Here is a 17,012-nt window from a genome sequence, read left to right on the forward strand (position 1 = left end):
ATTATTTTCATTAAATATGTACCTAATTATTGTAGTTTCAATTGTCTTTCAGCTTTATTTTGTTTCCTCTGCCTTATTTGGTTAGTAATTATGTCTTTCATTTTTGTTGTTCAGTTTTTACTCTTTAATTGTATTTTTATATTTATCATTTATATTTACCATTTATATTATTACCATGTATATACGTCCTTATTCTTTTTATATATATTATTTGTATTTTTACATATATTATTTATATTTTTTGTTATTGTAAAATGTCTTTTTTTATAGTGGATTTCGATCTGTAAATAAATAAATAAATAAAAACCAAACTGCCAAAAACGCAGATCCATCAGATAATAGGTTAAAAATAAGCTGGGAATGTAACCCAGGAAGGAAGAATACAAAAAAATTCATCCATGGCCCATCGCAGAAAATAATGATAGAATTACTTAATCTAGGACATGTTAGGACTAGAATAATAGTTGAACTGCAGACCACATATGAGTAGACTTGGAGCAGTAGAAACAAGCCTGTACAGATATTGCCAGGAAGATAAAGATTCAATGGGACATGTCTTCTGTTGGTGCGAAGGCTTATATAGGTTAAGATTTCTTCTGGGAGAGGAAAAGTCCAGGTCTGAAGGATTCACATGGTTGTTGAACTAGCTTTGGGCCTGTTAAAAAGCCTTGAGTTTAATAAGAAGCTCTGGACAATAATAAATCAATACCGGTCGCGGTGTGCAGGTTGTAAAGAGGCCGACCATAATTAATCTACTCATTAAGTTGGCCTTTAAATTTTATAATTAAAAATATTTTATGACTGATGGATGGTCCTTCGTGAACCTGAGAACATGACATGAACACCCTATATTTTTTATGCATTGTGTCTTATATAAAAGAATGCATTGGATATTCTCAATATGAGGTTAGTTTTGGAGGACATCAGTGAATTTATCAGTTGGGTTTTGTTTTGAAGAATGAATTTTAAGTAGAAGAGAAAAGAAAAGAAAAACTTTTATTACATGTTAATATAACAGTAAAGATTATTATTAATATATACATAATTATGACAAATCATGCTCTTTGCTTTCTTGGGATTTATTTACTTTAAGGGTTACTTTAAGTTAATGTTGGTGAATGTATTTATTAGCCAAAATGTTCAGTGTGAAAGAGTATTATAGCTGGGGGTTTACGTGCCCATTCTTTTCTATTTTAGATTAATAATAAGATAATTTAGATACCAAAATAGCATAAAGAAATTGGTACAAAAATTTAAAAAATATAACGTTGGCCAATTCTGTTTGGAGTTTTTAACTTTTTTTTATCACTTTCAAGTTATTAACTAGAAAATATGATTTAAAAAAAAATAATATTATTTTTTATGTCAATATTTATATTTTGCTGGTCTTGAAATTTCAATTACCACAGATTTCGCTATGTTATGGAATTTTTCCAGCCTAAGATGTCAAAATTGTGCATCATTACCTGGAAAAACTCCATAAAATAGTGCAACTTGAGATAATCCATATTTATTTTTAGTTTTAGTAGGTGTATTAACATTAAAATAACACAATTCAAAATTTCAATGATTATTTTTTTACTTTTATTACTTACAATTTATGATAATTACATTCAAACATTTGTGCCTTTTGTTTGAATGTAATTATCATAAATTGTAAGTAATAAAAGTTCAAGCATGGAAAGTAGAAAAAAAGGGTTTAATTTCCTATTTGATAAGAAAATCAATTTTAAGATATCTTAGTGCTTGAACATGCTTCTAACTTCCATAGTTACTTGTAAACAGTTCATCCGCGAAGTGTTGGCATTTACGAAATCCCGACAATGGGAAAAAAGAACAAAGGAGGGAGCAAAAAGAAACAAAGCAAAGAAGTCAAAGACACCTTGCCGGAGGTTGACAAGGAATTTTACGAAATACAAATCGCTGATTTGAACAAAAAGCTGACAAGGTAGTACAATGGAAAAATGTGGCTGTTTTAGCGAATCGCGAGAATATTTTTGTCAGCAGTTTGATGATTACTCATCATCTTTGTATTCCCCTGTCTTAAATTCTACACAAGACTTCATGTCTTAAATTTTTGGACTCCACCGATCGGCTATGGATACGCAATGATTACTAGTCAATTTTAATCAATCTGCTGATTATTTTTAAACAAATTGCAAACAATAAATTACCATTTCACAAATATTATGCACAGCTTTATTATTTTTCATTAGTTATTTGTAACAGTGAGAAAATTCACACCGTATGACAAAACAGAAATATTGCTTTTATAAGCATATTCTGTGAGAAACTTTTAAAATAGTCCAGCGAAGGAAAGTAGAAAATTGAAACACTGATTATTAAGAGAAGAATTTGTAAATTACACTTTGCATAAATAGCCTACAATTTGATATGAGCACTATTTAAATACAGTTTCAAAAATAATCTACAGGTTGAAATTTCATCTTCAGTATAACACATTTTCTGACCACATAAAACAGTTCTTAAATTTAAAATTATAGGAAAAAATTTAGAAACTTTTGGTCAGATTATAAAAAAATAATAATAAATACAAAATTATAATAATAAAAATAATTACAAAATTTGATTACACACTTAACAGGAATAAAGACATTTTTGTATCAATATATTTGTTAATTTTAAATGTATTATTCTACAATACAAAGTAATAATAAACATTTGTGTATAAATTCGTTTAATTGATTTATTACCATATACATATATATAATACTTTATTGCTCAGTGACTCTCACTTTCTTTCTCTCTCTCACTCCCCCTCTCTTTGTCAAATTATGTCTTTCTGTCTGCTTTTCTCTTTAGTCTCCTCTTATTCTTTCTTTGTGCTCTCTCTCCAACTTTCTTTTTCTTCTCAAGCTCTCTCTTTTTCTCTGTGGTCTCTTTGACTCTCTTTCTCTTTATCTATATAAATATTTTCTCCCGCCTTTCACTTTTTCCTCTGGTTCATCATTCTCTACTTCTCACTGCCTCTCTTTCTATTACATTTTCTCTCTCTCTCTTTGTCAATCTCATATCTATGTATTTCTGCCTGTTTTTTCTCTTTCTTGTTTTTCTTTCTCTTCTCTTTTTTTTCTTTCTCTCTCTCTAACTTTCTTCTCTTCCCTTTCTATCTCTTCTCTTTATCTCTTCCTCTTTTCTCTCTTTATCAATCTATCTATGTATTTATGCCTATTTTTTCTCTTCCTGTTTTTCTCTCTCCTCTCACTTTTTCTTTCTTTCTCTCTCTCTAACTTTCTTTCTCTTCCCTTTCTATCTCCTCTCTCTCTCTCTCTCTCTCTTCCTCTTTTCTCTCTTTATCAATCTATCTATGTATTTCTGCCTGTTTTTTCTCTTTCTTGTTTTTCTCTCTCCTCTCTCTTTTTCTTTCTTTCTCTCCCTAACTTCCTTTCTCTTCCCTTTCTATCTCCTCTCTTTCTCTCTTCCTCTTTTCTCTCTTTATCAATCTATCTATGTATTTCTGCCTGTTTTTTCTCTTTCTTGTTTTTCTTTCTTTCTCTCTCTCTAATTTTCTTTCTCTTCCCTTTCTATCTCCTCTCTCTCTCTTTGACTTTCTTCTCTTCCCTTTCTATCTCCTCTCTCTCTTTCTCTATGCTCTCTGTCTGAGACTTTTTCTCTCTATCTATATAACTATTTTCTCTTGCCTTTCACTTTTTCTCTTGTTCATCATTCTCTCCCTCTCACTGTCTCTCTCTTTTCTATCACCCCCTCTCTCTTGTCTGTCCATCTATGTCTTTCTATCTGCTTTTTATCTTTTGTTTCCTCTCTTTCTCTCTCAGTCTATCTATGTCTTTCTGTCTGTTTTTTCTTTTGTCTCCTCTCTTTCTCTTCCACCTCTCTCCTTTCTTCCACTTCTCATTCTTTGTCAATTTATCTATGATTTTCTGTATGTTTTGTTCTCTTTTATCTCCTTTCTTTCTTTCTCTTTCTCTCTGTTTAATTTTCTTTCTCTTCTCTCTCAATCTCTTTATCCCTCCTCTCACTCGTTCTCTATGCTCTCTCTCTATCTATACAACTATTTTCTTCTGCCTTTCACTTTTTTCTCTCGTTCATCGTTCTCTCCCTCTCACTTTCTCTCTCTCTCTTATTTTGTCCTGCCTCTCACTTTCTTTGTCTCGCTCTCACTCTTTATCTAAACAGCTCTATTTATTATTTGTTAATTTGTTGAAGTGAGAAGCGGTCCGATTCGGTCTATACATTATTATTTTAAGAATTATAAACCTTTTCATATGGTCAAATCGTGAGATTTTTTGGAATATTTTTTTTTTTAAATTACCATGAAACATGGTCAAATTTGATTGTTTATTAATCTATAAGACATTTATTTAGTAATTACATTTACAATATTAAATTGTATATTGTCGTTTTTTTTATTTAAGGAAATAAAGTTAACACGTGGTATTTTAATATTTATCAAATCAATTGTTTTTAATTTTTAGGCTTTTTTTAAGTTAAGCGCAAGCGTCTTATTTATTTATATCGTTAGTTTATTAATAAATCTAGCTTATTATAGAGTAATATTAATATATCAAGGCCGAAAGGAGACGCTGACCTCTCAAAGGATTCACAAAAAGACGAATCACTTTGAGGAAAGTACTTTTGTGAGAATCAGACCGGAAAGCATGGCCTTGCTCATTGCGCTCCCACGGTGCTGTCCTCAACGAGAACGACGCACGTTTTGACACTTTTCACAGAACTTTAAATTTTATGAAATTTTATAAGAGAAAAATTCCGTTTATAAAATAAAAATGTACCACCTGGTTTTTTCATATCTGAACATATTGCTTATACGGAAAATCTTATAAAGGAAATAAATGGATAAAGCGGTTCTCCATCGAAAATGAACGTTCCTTAAATTATTTGATAAATTCGTCTGGGATTAAGCCCACGTGTAAATTCTTCAACTATCTCTTACACATGAAATATATAAGGCCAACCGTCCCTAACATGTGTCAAAAAAGTTATTTCTTAAGTATTTCCGATATTTTGTTAAGTAGTAGAAGATTTGTTGTATATGTTCCATCGTTGAAAAATGGGTCCCAAAAAGAAAAAGGGAAACAAATCGGGGGCATTGAAAAAAAAGTTGTCTGCCGCAAGAAAGGCCTTTTACACTTTCCAAGTCAAAGAACTTCAAAAATATATAGGAAGGCAAGAAATATTTCAAATATGGCAAAACTTAAGCCTGAATATATAATAAAACCAAAATATACGAGCATTTCAAATTTGATTAAAATATTGCCATTTCAGATTGAAATCCTATTCGATCCAGTTAGAAAATCAAAATGAAGATTTACGAAAAGAACTTGAAGTACTTGACACCGACAGGGCAGATGTCATTTCTTTGCTTAAACGAAGACTCTCTGAAAAAGACGAAGAGCTGAAGCAGCTCGAAGAAAGGACTGAATCTCTTCAAGAGGTATCATTAAAAAAAAAAACCTAAAATATTTACTTTACTTTTCCATTTTTCATTAAAGGCGAAAGATTCAGAGAAGAAATTTCTAAAAGGTGTTATAAAACAAAGAGATACCGAACATAAACAACTTTCAGAACAATTAATTTCTGAAATAAAGTTACTCAGTGAGTATATATATTTTTTAAATCAGTTTCTTGGTTTATTTTCTGCATGTGGGCTCACTTTACCACTGACCACTCAATTACATCCATCAGTGCCACAGGGTGGTATCATCGCGTCCTCCCTTGAAACAACTAATGTGCTTTTCTGAAAACTCGATTTACTTATTACTTCATCCTAAAATCCTACCTGTCTGGAACAAGCTAAAAAAAAAGTGGGTGTTCTGCAAGGCAATTTCCTTAGTCCCATTCTTTATTTAGTGTACGTTGTAGACTTCCTATCAATCTATATAGTACTTTTCACATATGCAGACAGTTCAATAGTGGCCTTCAGAAACCTCCAGGATCATCTCTTCTGTTTGGAAGAATGGTTTAAGATAAGACTCAACAAAGCTAAATTCCAGCAAATAACTTCACCCTTTGTCATATCAGCAAGAAGGAACTTCTTGCTGCACCAATATCCAATATTCGGGACTTAATAACGACTCAAAAGACTAATCGACAAAAGTTCTAAAAATCTGGAAATATGGAATCAGACTGTGGGAAACATTCAAGTGTTCCCACTTCAAAAAAATTAAGTCATCTCAGTCCAAAATCCTTCGAACCATTGCCTCAGCATTTTAATTCATATCCAACCTAGCCACACAGACCTCCAAATCTCTTCTCGCATCATGAAGTCCTACATAAAACCCCAGACCCTAATCCTAACCCACTAGTCCAATTGATCACAATTCTGAACCGCTTTATAATTTTTTTGTGGATTTCAAGCCTGAACAAGTGAGGCAAATACAAACCATACACCCCTGGCCACATTGGTTCTAAAAATTCTAATACATTTTCTTTTTTCCAGATGGAAAGTTGAACTCCCTCGAGGAGTATAAACTTCATAGAGATGAGTTAATGGCAAAATTCGGGGTACAGGAGGAAGCATTAGAAGAACAAGAAAGAACACACAAAAGAACTGTTTATGAAATTGAAAAAAAATTCATCATAAGCAAAGATAAGTAAGAAGAATCAATATTTACAATTTGTTCTGTTATTAATTTTTTTCTTTTATAACACAGATTAAGGAAAGATATGGAAGAAAGACTGTTGAAACTTTCGTTAGATTTCAAGAAAGCAACGCAAATAAGAATCGCGTCAACAACTCAAAGTGTTATTAGAGAAAACATTGCAATTAATAATGAAGTAAGCATATTAAACAAAATGTATGACTGGTTCATTCTAGCTATACCATGTAGGAATAATTTTAAGAAAATTATTTTGTAAGATTGGTCTGCAAGACGATAAGTCGTAGTTTGGTCATTTTTGATCACCATTGCCAAACTCATGACAAAACCAGCTCAAGGAAGATAGATGATCAAAGTATGATTATTTTTGTTTAAATCTTCATTTCAGTTATATAGACTTCATTAAGTAAAGTAATTCTATACAGGAGGGCTTAAAGTTGTGGACAAGCGGTCAAATCACTGCATATTATTCTCAATTAAAATTACAAGGGTTATGCTGGGATTTGAACCCCAGTGTGGCAAATATGTCGGCTGCGCTAACCATTTTTCTACTGTGGTTCCCTTGCCGCTTGGCCGTTACTATTATGACTTGTTAATAAGGCATTCTATAATTTCAGTTGTCACTTTTGATCGGTTCATGGCAAAAATTATTCGATGAAAATGAAGCATTAAAACTGAAAAACAAAGAACTTACGAATGAAGTAGATTTAGCAGAAAATCAAAAGACAATGGCTCTAAATCGCAATGTCGTCCAATCTCAGGTGATTATAAATATTGGTCCGATTCTAAGGCAAAAGAGCAAAACAAAAGAATTCGACAATATATAATATTGATTTAGACAAGAAAAAAAAAAGTTTAAACTTCTAGGTGATAAACCGTTTGGCACAAGAGCACCAGCAGATACTGAAAAGTTACGAAGAGGTCCAACAATACAAAAGGATAATAAAATCTCTAGAAGACAGGATTCAAGATCAAGAAACGAAACGCCGCTGCGCTGAACAGCACGAAAACGAACAGAAACAGTCCAAAGAAAAAGTCCTGGCCCAACTCCAAAGCAAGACGAGAGAATTCAACGAATTGTGCAACGTGAACCATGTATTGGAGAAAAAACTCAAGATTACTATATTAACAATCAAGCAGATAATCGATGTAAGGTTTTTATTTAATTTATTTATTTAAAATAAATTCTAAAGAACAATTTTTAAATTTTTACCTGTGTTTTTAGCTTCCAAAAAGGAAAAGTAAAGGTGGCATTAATGATGAACAAGAGAGAGAAGAGAGAGATCACCTGTTGAAGTACATACTGGATTTGTTTGATTGTGACGATCTCACAAGTGACGTTCCTGATCTTAGAAATGCTTCGTATGTAACAAATAATTTTAATTTTTGAATTTTAGTTTATCGATTGTAATTTTTTAGGGTTGAGACACTGTACGGACTAGAAAACAAATTCAGGCGTGGTGATTTGGGATTATTCCAGAAAAGAGCACCTTTCAAAGGCAAAGGCAGCCCATCGGCGGCAATGCCTGCATCAACCAGTGTCCAAAAAGCTTAAAAAAACATTTAAAAAATAAAATTTTGCTAGTAATATAGAAAATATTTGAATCGTTATAAAATTAGGTAAAATCTAAAAGAAAAAAAAAATTTATTTCTTTTTATTTACAATGTTATCCATCTTATGAGAAGCTTTGACAAATTTTTTAACTTTAGATTTCTTCATTCTGGAATAAAAATAAAAATGTGAGAAAAATCTGTGAACGGTTATTAATAAACAAGAAACTAGGACTTACGGGAGTTGTTTGGTACATGGAACGAGGACGTTTCTTTTCTGCAAACTGTAGAAACGGTCGAGAAGAAGGTTTCCTTCGCGTTTCATCAATCTTAGACTTCCCCGAAGATCGGTTTGCCTATTGAATTCCAGATCAGGCTCCTCGAAAAGTTTAGCGCCCAATCTTTTAGTTTTTCCGACGTTTTCGATAGCCCGATTTTTCTTTTTTTCTTGTTTTTTTACAGATTTTTCCTCTGCCTTTTCTAAATCGGTTTTGATGAATCGCAATCTACAAAACAAAAAGACCATTATGATACAATAAATTTTTACACTCTCGTTAAAAATAATACTTGTGTATATCAGCAATTTTCTTCTTTTCAACTTTTGCATATTTTCTCATTAGTGCTGCTTGTTTTTCTTCCTTCTGCTTCCTCTTTTGCTTCCTGGTTTTCATTTTTGTGGGCTTTACTGGTGGTTTGGTTTCTTTATTTTCCCCTTCATCCTCTGTCTCTTCTTTAACCTCAGTTTCCATTTTAAAAAGCCCTTCTGTCAATTCATCAAGATGCATTTTCTACAATAAAAAAACTGTTATTTTTTTCCCTTTAAATTCAATTTACATATTTACATCTCTCTCTTGTGGGGAAACTTTGTTAAAAGCGTCTGTCGTGACTCTCTTAATGTGTGCCTCTTCCTTCAACTTATCGCATTCTTTGTCAATAACGATTTGTAAAAGATCTTTATGATCTTTTATTGAAGGATTGTAGGATATCCCTGGGTGAGGGTTTTCAATGGCGGGGATGACTGACTTCTTAGTACGCAGACTCTTTGGAACTTTTACCTTTAAGGCATTTGTGTTTGTGAGAGTGTGCCTTACTGTGTCTTCAGTAAACCATTCGTTGTTCTTAACCTCGTTTTCTACAAATAAAAAAAAAGTTGTACAATTTTTTTTATAAATATCTATATCCACTATTACCTTCTTTTTCTGTCCAGATGTCTTTGTTGAAAACATGCTCAGTTGGTTGTTCTTTCTTTTTTTTCAGCGTAAGCGATCTCTGTTTTTTTGCATCGAGTTCTTTTTTTGAAATGAACCCTTGGCTCCTTTTATAAAATTTAAAATATTTCCTGATAGAACTCATACGCTCAATTTTTGTCCTTACACGATTTCTGGAAGAAACAAACGATTCATGTTGCACTTTTTTACTGCTGATCTTGAGTGTAAAAAATATACACTGAAATCTTCTGTTGGGTGAAAATTGCATACATTTCAAAAATTAAAAGGTTTTTTGACCATGTAAGTCAATAAATGACATTTGTTGATTATTATGTCATGAACATCCAGACAATCATACGGAATGTAAATCGTGAATTTTCAGACATTTGTGCTTTAGTCATCAAATTCCAAATATGATAGGTATGTAAGTCATAAACTTTTGGTCATTGCTAGGGTATAAGTCATAAGATGTCACACAGGAGGGCGTCTAACTACTTGTTGGGTGTCTTGGACGATTGGTCAAACCGCTTTCCAATAAATTTTTTATACTACACATTATCAATTAAAAAAGTATAGTCTCTGCTTGACTTGAAAAAAGAACCACTACCTTGGGAAATATGAGTCGGATACCCAAGCAATTGGCCTCCGTCCCAAGGTAGGCAAGTCTAAACTTCCTTACACATCTGTGGACTATGTAAGTCATGACTTTTTTTATTTTGTACACTATGTAAATCATAACTTCAGGATATTTGCAGAATATGTAAATCATGAACTTTCAGATATTTGTAAGCTGGGTACATATAAACGTGACATTTGTACAGTAAGCAAGTCCTGAGCATTTTGATAATTGTAGAATATTCACTAGTTTTTGTGGTCCACTTGACAAATTGTAAATTGTAGAATCACTTCAGGATATTCATAGTGTTTGTAAAACGTGAAATTTCTGACATTTGTAGAGTATGTAAATCGTATCTTCTACGAATATCCAAATAATTAACTTTATGACATTTTGATGGTGTGTAAGTATAACCTTACTAACATTTGTAAAGTATGCAAGTCCTGAGCATTTTGATAGTTGTAGAATAAGTAGGCCGTGACTTCAGTGTTTGTAAAACGTGAAATTTCCGACATTTAGACAGTATAAGTGGTGAAATTCCATGACATCCATAGGATAGGTACGTTATCAACATCCTCACATTTCTGGAGTATGTAAATCATAAATTCAAGATATTCATAGAATATATATGTAAATCGTGGACTTTCAGGCATTTGTAGGGTGTGTAAGTATAAATTTCCGGACAGTTGTGGAGTATGTAAATCGTAACTTCAGGGTATTTGTAGAATATGTAAATCATGAAATTTCAGGCATTTGTAAGGTGTGTCAGTATAAACCTCCTGACATTTGTGGCGTATATAAATCATAACTGCAGGATATTCGTAGAGTATGTAAATCATGAACTTTCAGATATTTGTAGAGTGTGTAAGTATAAACATCCTGACATTTGTGGAGTATGTAAATCATGACTTCATGTAAGTATAAACATCCTGACATTTATGGAGTATGTAAATCATGACTTCGTGTAAGTATAAACCTCCTGACATTTGTGGAGTTGTAAATCATAACTTCAGGATATTTGTAGAATATGTAAATCATGAACATTCAGATATTTGTAGAGTGTGTAAGTATACTGACATTTGTGGAGTGTGTAAAGCCCGAGTGTTTTGACAGTTGTAGAATATGTAGGCCATGACTTCAGGATATTCATAGAATACGTAAAACAAGAAATTTCAACATTCATGTAGTATTAAGTTGTCAAATTCCATGGCCTCTGTGGGATAGGTATCATATCGATGTACCGACATTTGTAGAATATGTAAATCGTAACTACCCAAATCACGAACTTTCTGATAATGAGAATTTAAGTTACGATTAGTTAAATGATCATGGTTGGTTTGATTTTCTGTCAATATCTGCATACTGGGTCTTTTCATCTGAATTTTACTGTGTATTTTTGACCCTTTGTTTATTAGTTTAATGAGAAATGTCTTCTATAATTTTGACGGTCTTGTGTCTCAATGAGTTGCGATGGCTATTAAGCTAAGATGTGAGGTTTTTCACTTAAACTCGGTTGTTTGGGTTAGAGGGGAATTGGGAATCTGTTCTTTGTGTAATTCGCGTTCTATTGAAACTGTATCCCACTCCTTGGCGGAGTGTTCATCCCTGGGTGACATTTGAACATTGTTTCACTCTCCCCAGAGTTGACCTGTTACGATTTTTGAGTGGCTCAAATTCGCGGACCTTAATTCGTTACACTAGGCATGCATGGAACTACAGATATGAGTTAATTGAAGAGTTTAATTTTTGATTTATTGTATAACCTGTTTTTCTATTCTCTCTTTGTCATTTTAACAGTTGTTATTTCTCTTCTTTCAATTTATTGCCTAGGCTATAATTATTATCTTACTTTGTTGTGTATTTTTTTCATTTTTGATTGTTTAACCAACGACCTCTGGCAGATGGATCCAAGATCCATGTCCTTAAATGCTTTGTAATCACAATTGTCATTTTTTTTTCTTTAGTTCAATAAAGAATTATTATTATTATTAAATGTCTTCTAGAGAGAGGTCTGCGCAGTGAACCTGCAGCTTGTTCCTAACCCAAACCAGTCACTGAATACGACAAAATGCTGCAATGTCTGACCAAAATTTGATACGACCAAGATACAGGTTTATCGCTCTGCAGACCAAGAACGAAAAAATTGCAGAATTTGTTGATGAACATCCTGACTTTTTATACTTAAAACTTATAAATACTGTAAGATGTAGCTTGTCATACCTTTTTGTTATAGGGTCTGGGACTGCTGTAAGAGGCTGGAGAAGTTTAAAGCATGTCGGAGGAAGTTTGGCCTTCTCCTTCTTTGACAGGGTCTTAATCTGTGCAGTATCATTTTCCTTGTTAGTTTTCGTGTCGATGACGAACAGTTCCTTGTCTTTTCTCTCCTTCACAGGTCCACTGTAAATTAAAACAAGGTTTTATTTCTAAATTAGATGTTGGTGTGTTTTGATCCTACCCGATACGCTCTTCGAGCCTCTTTTCGTCTAGAAAGTCATCTACATCTTTGGTACTGATGTACTTCCTCCAGTTTTTCTTATGCCGTTTGCACACCTTTTTCTTTTTAACTGGAACCGAGTTGACTTCGACCATATTTATAAATCTAAGAGAAAAAACACGTGAGAAACTAAGGTTGCCTGTTGTTCAGGCAAAAGAGGGTATGACGTGCTGTAGATGTAGATGTGGTTGACTTATCCGTGCAGTCTGACGTCACGTGCAACTTTGTATGACGTTTACCTAGAAATTTTTCCAAGAAGTAAGATTTGTTCGGAAAATAACTGTTTCTTTCATATTTTATAATAAACGTTCGAATAGTTGTGATTTAGAAACATTGCTGAACGCTGCTTTCGGAATAATAAAATAGTTCCTTAACCTCAATCGTCTTCTGACGTTTCATTATACAGTTATTCTACGGACTTCATTTGGTTGGCCCTTGGTTCATATATGCATAACATACCAAATTGCTAAAACCTTTGATCCATCAGACAGTGGAAAAAATAAGTCTTTTGTGTAATGGCAATGTAGCCCAAGATAGAGGCAAACGAAAAAAATGCAGCAAAGGACCAAAGGAAGCATAACAATGAACAAATAAAGCTTCGGTGGGAGCTTCAGGTTCTAGGGATGTTTGTTGATACCATGACCCTTAAATTCAGATTTTAGATTTCATTTATGCTAAGAAAACCGGAGGCACGTATTGAAGTAAGCAAGAGAGCTGATCATAAAAAACATGGCGTTAGATAAAAAAAGATGGGATTTCAAGCCAACTCCTATGATACGTATCCAAACCCTTAATGATTGTGGTCACAGGGGTAACCTAGTTACATAATGGCAGCACAAAAAAAGCCTATTTGCATAACAAGGAGCAAATAAAGCTTCGGTTGGAGCTTCCGGCAGACAGGTTCTAGGGATGCTTGTTGATCTCATGACCCTTAAATCAGATTTCACATTTCATTTATGCAAAGAAAACCGGAAGCACGTATTGAAGTAAGCAAGAGAGCTGATCATGAAAAACATAGCGAAAGATAAAAAAAGATGGGATTTGAAGCCAACTCCTATGATACGGTAATCCAAACCCTCAGTGAGTGTGGTCACAGGGGTAACCTAGTTACATAATGGCAGCACAAAAAAAGCCTATTTGCATAACAAGGAGCAAATAAAGCTTCGGTGGGAGCTTCAAACAGGTTCTAGGAATCCCTGTTGATGCAAACAATCAGATTTGATAAAAAATTTCAATATCTGGTAGAGCAGACTGGAGGAAAGGGATCCTGAATGCCGACCTCTAGTGTTCAGGTGGCTTCAAAACCGAATATGGGTGGAGAGTTGGTATTTAGGAAAATAAACCAAAGACTAAAATTCATATAACACTTGGGTAATATCCCACTGTCACTTAAGAAAACACATACACCGGATAGTAGTACAAACAGAAGAAACACTGTGCAGATATTGCCAGGAAGAGGAGGAGACTGCAGAACACATTTTATGTTTCTGCGAAGGTCTATGTAGGTGCAGGTTCTTGCAACTAGGACAAGAAAAACCACAAGCAAGATCCTACACCAAGAAACCACTGGCAAAGCTGGCCAGTGAGTTATAATTAACAGACGAGCACAATAGATCTTTTTAGGTCGAGGTGCAGTAGACCTTGTGGCTGCCTCTCTTATCCCTGGTATTTAAGAAAATAAACCAAGGACTAGAATTCATATAACACTTGGGTAATATCCCACTGTCTTTCAAGCGGAGACTGTTAGCTATTGAACACCCTGCCAAATAGATTAAAATGCTAGGTATTAACAGCTCCATTAACAGAAGAATTGCCATTTACTCTGACAACTACTGCTCGGTAGTACACCCCAGAGTCATTTGGGATTGCATTAGAACCTTGTCAGACTTGGGGAAAACAACAAAATTACCTTGTCTAGGTATAAGGGCATATAGGGCAGAGGGACAAGGAAGAGACTGATTGCAAGGAAAGCTCAATGAGGACATTTACTGTGGCATACAAACTGTCAAAAATGTGGATCTGTCGGACAATGGATTAAAAATAAGTTTCCGTTCAATGGGAATGTAGCCCAGGACGGAGGCATGCACAAAAATTCATCAAAGGACCATCGCAGAAACTAATGGTAGAATTACTTAATCTAGTACATGTTAGGTTTAGAACAATACTTGAACTGAAGACTCCACGGAAACAAGACTGTGCAGATATTGCCAGGAAGAACAAGAGACAATGGAACATGTCTTCTGTTGGTGTGAAGGTGTGCTTATATAGGCTGATTCCTACTCCTGAGAGAGGAAAAGCCCGGGCTTGAAGGATTCACATAGGAATCCTCAAAAAAGCTTTGGGATCTGGTTAAAAGCCTTTAGCTTAATGAAAAGCTCTGGACAACTGGGATGGACAAATGAGATGCACAATAAACCAATACTGGTTGCGAAGTGCAGGTTGTAAGAGGCTGACTCATTTTCTAATATTAATCTACTCATTAGGTTAGTATTATAAACACTTTATGACCTTCAAGAACATAAGAACATGATGAAAATCCTGTTTTTTATATGATGTATCCTAAATAATGGAAAGGTGCTTGGATATTCTCAATATGAGGATTGTTCTGGTCGACATCAATAAGTTTCTCAGTTGGGTTTGTTTTGGAGAGGGAATTTTAAATTGAAAAAGAGAAAGGAAAAGAAAATCTTTTATTACATGTTAATATAACAGTTAAGAATTATTATTATTCAAATAATTATGACAAATCATGTTCTGTGCTGTATGGGATTTAGTTACTTTAAATATTTTTCATTGAATTTTTGCGAATGTATTTATTAACCTGAATGTACAATGTGAAAGAGTATTATGTTAGTGGGTTAATTAAATTCTTTCCTAATTTAGATTAGTTTAGTTGTATACTTTATAGGGTGATGGTCGAAAACGAGTACTCCATTGATTATTTGAGAGAATTGTTTGTAGGTGCTTAAATATCTAGATTAGGTAACCCTAAGACCCCATCTGCTTATCCCTACTGGATTGGTCAGCATTTCCCCATCTTCAGTCACGGCCTGGGTAACAACCAAATTCTTTATTAATTCACTATTTTCGTGGTCCGCTTGACCAATTAATACATGACATGATACATTATATATAAATAATACATGATTAATTAAGGTTTTTAGTTGAGATGAAAAAAAGCTAATGACACGAGAGGGTTTCGAACCCACGACCTTCGGCTAGATACGCCGCTGCTCTACCACCTGAGCTATCGTGACCTCAATCCACTCGTATCTAGCCGAAGGTCGTGGGTTCGAATCCCTCTCGTGCCATTAGCTTTTTTTCATCTCAACTAAAAACCTTAATTAGTTGTTCTTTATCATGGTTTTTCTTCTTGGCAAGAATTGATTCCCTGTATCAATCTTCATGAAATTTGGTAAAAATATTCCCAAACAATTTATGAAACTAAGGAAATATCAAAAGTCTAAAAAAACTCTTGAAAAATACCTTTTTTTTCGATTTATACAAATTGAAGCCTCGGTTGAGTCGAGAGTTGCGAGTTAGCGACTTTGGCCTGTTGATACTTCTTGGTTGAGTATGGTACCCAGGACTTCTCTCCAAATTGAAGTCTCTATTCCACTCAGCTTTACCTGATCTTATGATCACCTGTCTGATAGGTATTACCCCCTTTTTTCTTTTCAGAGATGGAGTATTGCATGGAAGTATCCTAGGTCCTTTCCCATGTACAGTTTACACTACCGATATCTTCCTAAATCCTGAAAAAATCTTTGTTACAATTCACAGACAACATATCCTTTCTTCAAAACCCAAACATGCCTCCAACATCCAAGCCGGAGAATAAAAATTAATGTATACACATAACCTTTACTCTCTGCCATGCAACATGTCCAACCCTCTAACACTTTAATAACATACTTATTATGACCAAAGACATAGTATAAAAAAGTAAAGTAATTCCTGTCATACAAGAAGGCGTCCAACTACCCGTTGGATTTCGTGGACGAGGGGTCAAACCACTTTGCAAGGATCAAATTACAGGTTAGTCAGCAGTTCGCTTGTTACTTATCATTGTAGATCACTTATTGCTATATTTATATGCTGATTGAGGATGCTGAATGAACAAACGAACAAGTGTAGGATTATAATTGCTTAAAGTATACTTAATTTGTTATTTATCTATGCTTTCTTGTTGCGAATTCATTTTTAATCAAAATTAGGTTAATTCTAGTAAGACAAATCTGGTGCTTACAGGTACTCAACTGAATCAGGAAGCACACAAAAAAATTGACAGTATAGATTTGAAAATCAAGTAGTTGATTAAAAAAAGAATAATTCCTAAAATACAAGAGGGCCAAAATCATTGGCCAGAATTACTTTACAATACTTTTTAAATTTTTTAAAGGAAATTTAATAAACAATTAAAATTCCAAGGACTGTTCTGCGATTCGAACTCAGAATCGCTAGTGTGGCAATGATGAGTCGGACGCCCTAAACACTCCGGCATCATGGTATTGTGTTTGTATAGTTGACACAAAATAATTTTA

At 33.8% G+C, this 17,012-nt stretch overlaps 2 protein-coding genes across 2 annotated transcripts; one reads left to right on the forward strand and one right to left on the reverse strand.

Annotated features, from left to right (window-relative positions):
• The first annotated feature begins 4,526 nt into the window (after positions 1-4,526).
• LOC106670016 (cilia- and flagella-associated protein 157) lies at positions 4,527-8,202 on the forward strand. Its single transcript, XM_014399989.2, has 9 exons — positions 4,527-5,166; positions 5,266-5,434; positions 5,493-5,595; positions 6,440-6,593; positions 6,654-6,777; positions 7,217-7,360; positions 7,467-7,748; positions 7,825-7,961; positions 8,019-8,202. The coding sequence occupies exons 1-9, from the start codon at positions 5,051-5,053 to the stop codon at positions 8,152-8,154; spliced, it is 1,365 nt and encodes a 454-aa protein (XP_014255475.1). The 5' UTR covers positions 4,527-5,050; the 3' UTR covers positions 8,155-8,202.
• A 25-nt stretch (positions 8,203-8,227) lies between these two features.
• Positions 8,228-12,666, reverse strand: LOC106670023 (ribosome biogenesis protein NOP53). Its single transcript, XM_014400000.2, has 7 exons — positions 12,430-12,666; positions 12,195-12,371; positions 9,341-9,531; positions 8,993-9,282; positions 8,718-8,938; positions 8,390-8,656; positions 8,228-8,320 (listed from the first exon to the last, which is right to left on the reverse strand). Exons 1-7 carry the CDS (start codon positions 12,561-12,563, stop codon positions 8,245-8,247), a joined length of 1,356 nt encoding a protein of 451 aa, XP_014255486.1. The 5' UTR covers positions 12,564-12,666; the 3' UTR covers positions 8,228-8,244.
• Between the last annotated feature and the right edge of the window lie 4,346 nt (positions 12,667-17,012).

The sequence above is a fragment of the Cimex lectularius genome, unplaced genomic scaffold, assembly GCF_000648675.2.
Source record: "Cimex lectularius strain Harlan isolate CLEC.00 unplaced genomic scaffold, Clec_2.1 scaffold67, whole genome shotgun sequence".
Taxonomy (NCBI): domain Eukaryota; kingdom Metazoa; phylum Arthropoda; class Insecta; order Hemiptera; family Cimicidae; genus Cimex; species Cimex lectularius.

What these genes read in the sequence shown, in the direction of transcription:
- LOC106670016 (XM_014399989.2), top strand. Translation starts at nt 5,051, where the DNA reads ATGGGTCCCAAAAAGAAAAAGGGAAACAAATCGGGGGCATTGAAAAAA. An exon ending in TTCATCATAAGCAAAGATAA is followed by an intron (nt 6,594 to 6,653) that starts GTAAGAAGAATC and finishes TTTATAACACAG; the next exon opens with ATTAAGGAAAGATATGGAAG. An exon ending in CAATCAAGCAGATAATCGAT is followed by an intron (nt 7,749 to 7,824) that starts GTAAGGTTTTTA and finishes CTGTGTTTTTAG; the next exon opens with CTTCCAAAAAGGAAAAGTAA.
- LOC106670023 (XM_014400000.2), bottom strand. Translation starts at nt 12,563, where the DNA reads ATGGTCGAAGTCAACTCGGTTCCAGTTAAAAAGAAAAAGGTGTGCAAA. An exon ending in CATCTGGACAGAAAAAGAAG is followed by an intron (nt 9,283 to 9,340) that starts GTAATAGTGGAT and finishes TTTTATTTGTAG; the next exon opens with AAAACGAGGTTAAGAACAAC. An exon ending in CCATGTACCAAACAACTCCC is followed by an intron (nt 8,321 to 8,389) that starts GTAAGTCCTAGT and finishes TTTTTATTCCAG; the next exon opens with AATGAAGAAATCTAAAGTTA.